The sequence below is a fragment of the Salvelinus sp. IW2-2015 genome, unplaced genomic scaffold (genome assembly GCF_002910315.2).
Source record: "Salvelinus sp. IW2-2015 unplaced genomic scaffold, ASM291031v2 Un_scaffold9662, whole genome shotgun sequence".
Classification (NCBI taxonomy): domain Eukaryota; kingdom Metazoa; phylum Chordata; class Actinopteri; order Salmoniformes; family Salmonidae; genus Salvelinus; species Salvelinus sp. IW2-2015.
The window spans coordinates 1-7079 of record NW_019950920.1 but is presented as its reverse complement, the minus strand read 5'-3'; the positions used below and the strand labels follow the sequence as shown (position 1 = coordinate 7079).

At 46.1% G+C, this 7079-nt stretch overlaps 1 protein-coding gene across 1 annotated transcript; it reads left to right on the top strand.

Moving 5' to 3' along the window:
* Positions 1-586: 586 nt before the first annotated feature.
* LOC112079806 (venom factor-like) lies at positions 587-6009 on the top strand. The gene is made up of 8 exons (XM_024145638.2): positions 587-672; positions 807-894; positions 1544-1646; positions 1791-1905; positions 2181-2296; positions 2578-2725; positions 5363-5429; positions 5883-6009. Exons 3-8 carry the CDS (start codon positions 1584-1586, stop codon positions 6007-6009), a joined length of 636 nt encoding a protein of 211 aa, XP_024001406.2. The 5' UTR covers positions 587-672; positions 807-894; positions 1544-1583.
* Positions 6010-7079: the final 1070 nt, after the last annotated feature.

Genomic DNA, 7079 nt, shown 5'->3' with positions numbered 1-7079 from the left:
CCGTTGTGTGTATTGTGGGTGTCAGAATTCAGAAACGCGTCGTGAGTGAAACCAGATCTCCAGGACCAGAGCCAAAAGATGAAATCTCTGCTAAGAACTCACAGTTCTACCTGGATCATTAGTGCACAGTAATCAAGAACATCATGAGGATTTAGCCTCGGTATCGGAGGATTCTAGCCTGGTATGAGTGTTCTAGTCCTGGTATGACGGGTTTCTAAGGCCTGGTATGACGTTTCTAGCCTCCTATGACGGTTGCTAGCCTCCTGGTATGAGGTTTCTAGCCTGGTATGAGGATTCTAGCCTGGTATGAGGATTCTAGTCTGGTATGAGGATTCTAGCCTGGTATGAGGATTCTAGCCTGGTATGAGGATTCTAGCCTGGTTTTCAAATATGTAACACTTTGCTTTATAAATCATTATGCCGCCTGGTCATAATGCTCTATGAATGTAGTCATTATGAGCAGTTATAACTCATAAGCCGTTATAAATATGCTTGGAATACTGTATGAAGAGGATGTCCATACAAAGTGTTACCACTATCCTACTGCCATTTACTAATGCTAATACGTGTTTGTGTGTGTCTGTCATAGTGAGGGAACGTGGAAGATCATTGCAAAATTTGACAACTGGCAACCGAACAAATTCAGTAGTGAGTTTGAGGTGAAGAAATACGGTAGGTGGAAGAGCTTTGTAAATATGTGTGTGCGTGCCTGTATGTCATTCAACGTGGTTCCCTCTCCATATGATTACTCGTTGAGCTAAAGCCTGGGCAGAAGCTTGGGGAGCTAACACGATGCTCTGTTGCAGTGCTGCCTGCTTTCAATGTCACACTGACTCCCAAGAAACCCTTCCTCAGTCTGGATGATACTGAGCTGGTGGTGGAGATCACAGCCAGGTTAGTAACACTAATGTAGACCTACTGTATTGCTTATTAATGTGTTATGTATGGCTTATGAAACCCTTATGTAGGTACCCTTCAGACAAAGTGTTACTAATGCCGGGTTCATGACATTTCGGATACTCGGCACCTCAGAGTTAAAATGAACTTAAGTTATTTGCGGAGAGCTTCCTATTGGTTGATTCTGATGCTTCCCAGGTGGGAAACGCGGGTATTATCGTTCTACAACGAGTAAGCAAGTCAGAAACGTCAGTTTCCCGACAGGACGTGAAAGCGGCATTAACACTGTAATAATAGTTGTGATAATGAATAATTGTCACAAAAATAACTCACCCATCATAGAATGACTGTTGACTTGAATGGAAAYGTCYGTTCCAGTAATTCTAGCTCTATGGTAACAGCTGTCTGTTTGGTGAGGCCGTTCYAGTCATTCTATTTCTATGGTCACAGCTACCTGTATGGTGAGGCCGTTCTAGTAATTGTATTTCTATGGTCACAGCTACCTGTATGGTGAGGCCGTTCTAGTAATTGTATTTCTATGGTCACAGCTACCTGTATGGTGAGGACGTTCTAGTGATTGTATTTCTATGGTCTCATCTACCTGTATGGTGAGACCATTCTAGTCATTGTATTTCTATGGTCACAGATACCTGTATGGCGAAGATGTCCAGGGAACGGCCTAYGTGATGTTTGGGGTGGAGGTGAACAAGGAGAAGAGGAGGTTACCATCGGTCAAGCAGGTCACCAATGTGAGTACTGGTAGTACACTACATTATGAAGTGCTAGACCYTTTCCRCAACTTAAAGTCATACACACCTCACACATCAAAGGGAGATCAATTCAGCGTAAAGTGTAAACATACAACAACCGCCATTKTCCTTCCTTCATTTCAGCTGCAGCAAGGCACCGCTACATTGACCATGGCGGAGATCAGGAAGGCCTACCCCGACCTCCGCTCCCTGGTTGGAAGCTCTATTTACGTCAAGGCCTCAGTGCTGACCAAATCAGGTAAGGTCAATAAAGTTTTATTGAATTAAGTTGAGTTGAATTAAATTACAATGGACCTTTGAATGAAGAAGGTCAGATGCAGGCTATCCAAAACCTGATGACTCACGTTAGCTTCCCAAGCTAATGCCTAGGTTAGAACCCAGTCGATCAAACTATGGTAGGATTGATTTAAAACCTTGCTTGAGACCTAAAGACTTGTGTTAGCTCCCCAAGCTAATGSCTAAACTTTGACTCAGCGGGCTAACACAGTCTTGTATCTTTCTACTCCTCTATAGGCAGTGACCTGGTGGAGGCAGAGAAGTCTGGTATTAAGATAGTGGAGTCCCCGTACGTCCTCTCCTTCATAGACACACCAAAGTACTACAAGCCTGGCTTGCCCTTCGACGTTATGGTAATGTCACAACATCAACGCTTTATAGACAGAAAGGATCAACCTTATTTGAATGAATTATGAGTCGTTGGAGATAAGAGCCATAGAGATGCAATATAATAATATMATTCTGTGWTAAGAGAATGTGGTTCAGATCCARGTCTAAAGTGTTTATATCTCTAACTAGCCTCGTTCTACCATCCTCATCTCACAAGCTTACATTCTGTTAAAAGAAACGAGAGCGCAGTGGTCAGGATGGTGGATCAGGTTACCTTCTAACGGGTTCTAACGGTGTTCTTCAGATCCAGGTGAGTTTCCAGGATGGTTCCCCAGCTCATAACGTCCCAGTCCAGGTGAGCCTCCTGGCCAACCCAATCACCAGCCACCTTGGCACCATCAGGACCGCCATCAACATGCCTGCTGAGCTAGGCCCTCAGATCATCACTGTGAGTACCGCTAACAGGGCTTATAACCTGTTATAACCTGCTATAACCACCCTCTCACGTAAGCTAATGGTGGCTTATAACAATGCTTTACGTGAGATACACCGGCAGACCCTCACTAAGTATTCCCCTAACGGGTTATACACCTGTTAAACCTGCTATATATAGTGACCACCTCAGTGAAAGCCTAGAATGGTGCTTATAAAACATGCTTAGCTGTCGTAGATAAACACCGCAGATCATCACGTAATACCCCTCCTACAGGGCTTATAACCTGTTATATCCTGCTTATAACCACCCTCACTAAAGCAATGGTGCTTATAACATGCTTACTAGATATCACACCCGCAGATCATCACTGTAGTACCCCTAACAGGGCTTATAACTTGTTATATCCTGCTATAACCACCCTCACTAAAGCTAATGGTGCTTATAACATGCTTACTGTAGTACACCCGCAGATCATCACTGTAAGTACCCTAACAGGGCTTATAACCTGTTTATCCTGCTATACCACCCTTCACTAAAGCAATGGTGCTTATAACATGCTTACTGAGATACACACCGCAGATCATCACTAAGTACCCCTAACAGCTTATAACCTGTTATACCTGCTATAAACCCCTCACTAAAGCTAATGGTGCTTATAACATGCTTACTGAGATATCACGCAGAACCATACATGTAGTACCCCTAACAGGGCTTGTACCTGTTACCTGTCTAACCACCCTCACTAAAGCTAATGGTGCTATAACATGTCTTACTGAGATACGCACCCGAGACATCATGCTAAGTACGCCTACAAGCGAGCTTATAAGCTACAACAACTTATACACACTCAGTAAGAGCTAATGGTGCTTGTAACAATGACAAAACCAGCTATATTCCACCTCAGTAATGTCCAGCAGTTATACAACTATCGTGTCTTATGTGTCAATAAGCAAAACTTTGCCTGTCTGTTCTGGTCCTGTGTTGTACCTGTTGTGGTATACCTGTTGTGTGTGTGGCCATCGTGTACGTGGTTTGTGTGGCCATGTATGGTGGCTACGTGTGTTGTGGCATGTTTGTGTGACGTGTGTGTACCTGTGTTGTGGCCTGGTATGTGTGTCATGTGTGTGTGGCCTATGTTTGTGTGCGTGTGTGTACTGTGTGTGTGGCCATGTATTTTGTCAGTGTGTGGTCCCATGTGTATGTTAGCCTGTGTGGTGGCCATGTCATGGTTACCTCGTGTGTGTCCATGTATGTGGTACCGTGGTGTGTGGTGGCCAGTATGTGTGTAACCTGTTGTTGTGGCCATGTATGTGTGTACCTGTCGCTGTGTGTGGCATGTATGTGTGTAAGTGTGTGTATTCGGTATGGCTGGTCGAGCGTGTGTGTGTCTTGGTTTTTCATGTGTGTTCGTAATCCTAAACACAGGCTGGACAGCCAAATCAGACGGCTCACAGCAGACGATGCAGGCCACAGCAAGATGACCCTTCACCTTGAAAAAACCCCTTTGTACAACACGAGGACAGAACTACCTGTATATCTCCACTGGGACACCACAGTCTCTCTGGGCAGAGCTTGGCCTCTCAGTCTACACTCAACGCTCGCCGACAAGGCGCCACAGGAAGCTCAGTCACCACCTCACATACTGTGAGTGGATATAGTACAATGGAGTCGCATACAATTTTTGAACAGGCTGATGGTGCCAACTTGTAATGCCAGATTTTATGACAATCCAAATCAAGTCTTTTCACATTTACCCTGTTATTATTATTTCTACCAATGGTTGGTAACATAGTATAGCTTCCCACGTTTACATCGTTGTAGCTCTGTCCTCAAAATGTGACCTTTGTCTGTCCAAAGGCAATATTTTGTGAAAAAATGAGTGTTCTCAAACTCCTCCTACAAGGTGTTTGAACAAGGGCATAAAATCATGTGCCAAGAGACTAGCGTACGAAGGTCCAGGACATGACAACTTCTTGTTGATCCATCTACCGGAGATGATGCCCTCATTTCGCGTTGTGGCATTTCTACATGCTGCGTGGGGTGGACTTTCGGAGGTGGTGGCTGATTCTGGTGGGTGGATGTGGAGGAGCCTGTGTCTGGGGCGGTGAGTGGACCTGGACCCCAGGGATATGTGTTTCCATGTTCAATATACAACCGTTATCTCCTTCCTTGATACTTCCCTCCTGCGTGCACATATCCACTGATTAGTGTTGATGTGTACACGATACTGCAAACTGTCAGTTTGGACAAAGTCATATTTGCTCTTTGTCCTTCTCCTATATCCTTCAGTACAAGTTGGTTTGGAGCGACTGATTGGTTTACGTTATGGTGATGTAAGACCTAATGTCGTGTTAGATCCAAAACAACCGCCCCCCCTCTCCTCCCCCACTGCTCCAGCCCCCAGAGTAACTACCAACCCATGGAAGGGTTCAACTACCCAGCCCTTCTCATGTTCCACTATCTTTCCTCTCACTTTCAATTAGGGCTTTACTTGTTCAATGGGAAACCATTTGTTACATTGCCAAGCACGTGGAAGTAAGATCAAAACAAAAGTGAAATAAACAATACAAATAACAGTAAACTTGACACATGCACAAAGTCCAAATGAAAAAGACATTTCAATACTCAATTGTCTCCTCCACCCCCGTCCCAGTTGAGTGTTGGTCCAGCTGGCTCCAGGCCCCCCAGAGTATACGACCCAGGGAGAGGTTCAACTTCAGGTAGACGGAGACCCAGGAGCCATGGTCAGTCCTGGTGGTGTTGGACAACTGTGTTCCGCCCAACAGACAGAGGCTCACACAGAGGAGTGCGGGAGACTGTGTGGGTCCGTGGAATCAATAGACAGAGCCACAGATAGGAGAGGTAAGATGGGGACAGTGGCAGGGTCAGTCGAGATCAGCCAATCATCTGAACTACTATCTGGAAACACACTCGACCCTCTCCTCTGACCCCTTCCTCTGATCCCCTCTCACTCTGACCCCCTCTCCTCTGACCCCTCTCTCTCTGACCCTTCTCGCTCTCGACCCTCTCCTCGACCCATCTCCTCTGACGTACTCCCTCTGACCCCTCTCCCTCTGCCCCTCTCCTTCTGACCCTCTCCTCTGAGCTCTCTCTCAACGCCCCTCTGACTCCTGCCCTGACTCCTCTCCTCTGACTCCTGTGCTCCCCGTCAGATCTGGCAGGTGGTGGAGGAGGGGGCAAGGCTGTACCACAGTGTGGGGCAGCAACAGCATGGTGTCTTACGACGCTGGAGCTACTGTTTTACTCAACACGGTGGAGCCACCGTCTTCTAACAAGTGACAACAGACGACAGACAGACAGACAGACAGACAGACAGAAACAGACAGCAGACGACGACAGACAGACAACAGGACATGACGAAGACCAACAGACAAGACATGACAGACGAGCAGACAGACAGACAGACAGACAGACAGACAGACAGACAGACAGAAGACAGACAGACAGACAGACAGACAGACAGACCGACAGACGACCAGACAGACAGACAGACAAGACAGACAGACGAGCAGACAACAGACACAGACAGACAGACAGACAGAAGGACAGACAGACAGACAGACACGAACAGACGACAGACCAGACAGACAGACAGACAGACAGACGACAGTACGACAGACAGGAACAGACAACAGACAGACAGAACAGACAGAAGACAGCAGATCACGACAGATCAGACAGACAGACAGACGACAGACGACAGACAGACGACAAGACAAAGACAGACAGACAGACAGACACACGACAGACAGACAGACAGACAGACAGACCAGACAGACAGACAACAACAGACAGACAGACAGACAGACAGAACAGGAACGCACAGACGACAGAACAGACAGACGACAGACAGACAGACAGACAGACAGACCAGACAGTATCATGAAGGGTTTTGTCTAGTTCTTGCTTTAATGTGTTCTCTTATGTTGTTCTTGTCCGATGATTTGTGTTGTTGATATTGTCTAGGATTTTATTCATTAGTAGTCCCGCACGTTGATGTTGTCTGCTCTTTGAGCGCTGAATAGATGTGTTTATGGCTGCCTAGTATTTAATTTATTTAATTTAGCCTCCACAGGGCTTGTATAGCCTTCTGTAACTAGACTAGATGGCTTTATAGCATAGCTCGAGATGGCAATGTTCTGTTGTTTACTGTGAGCTTGCAGGGAAGAATTAGTAAAGCAAAACATTCAGAGTTGCCCAAGCTCATAATTTTGAGTAGACAGACAGTGGGGCTGTATAGGACATCTGTGTTCTTGATTTGTAAGACGTTAATTTCGTTGTTTGCCATTGCCGTGTTTCCCTCCCTCAGCTCTCATCTCTTCTGCAGGCCATGCAGTTGCCCAGGGCAA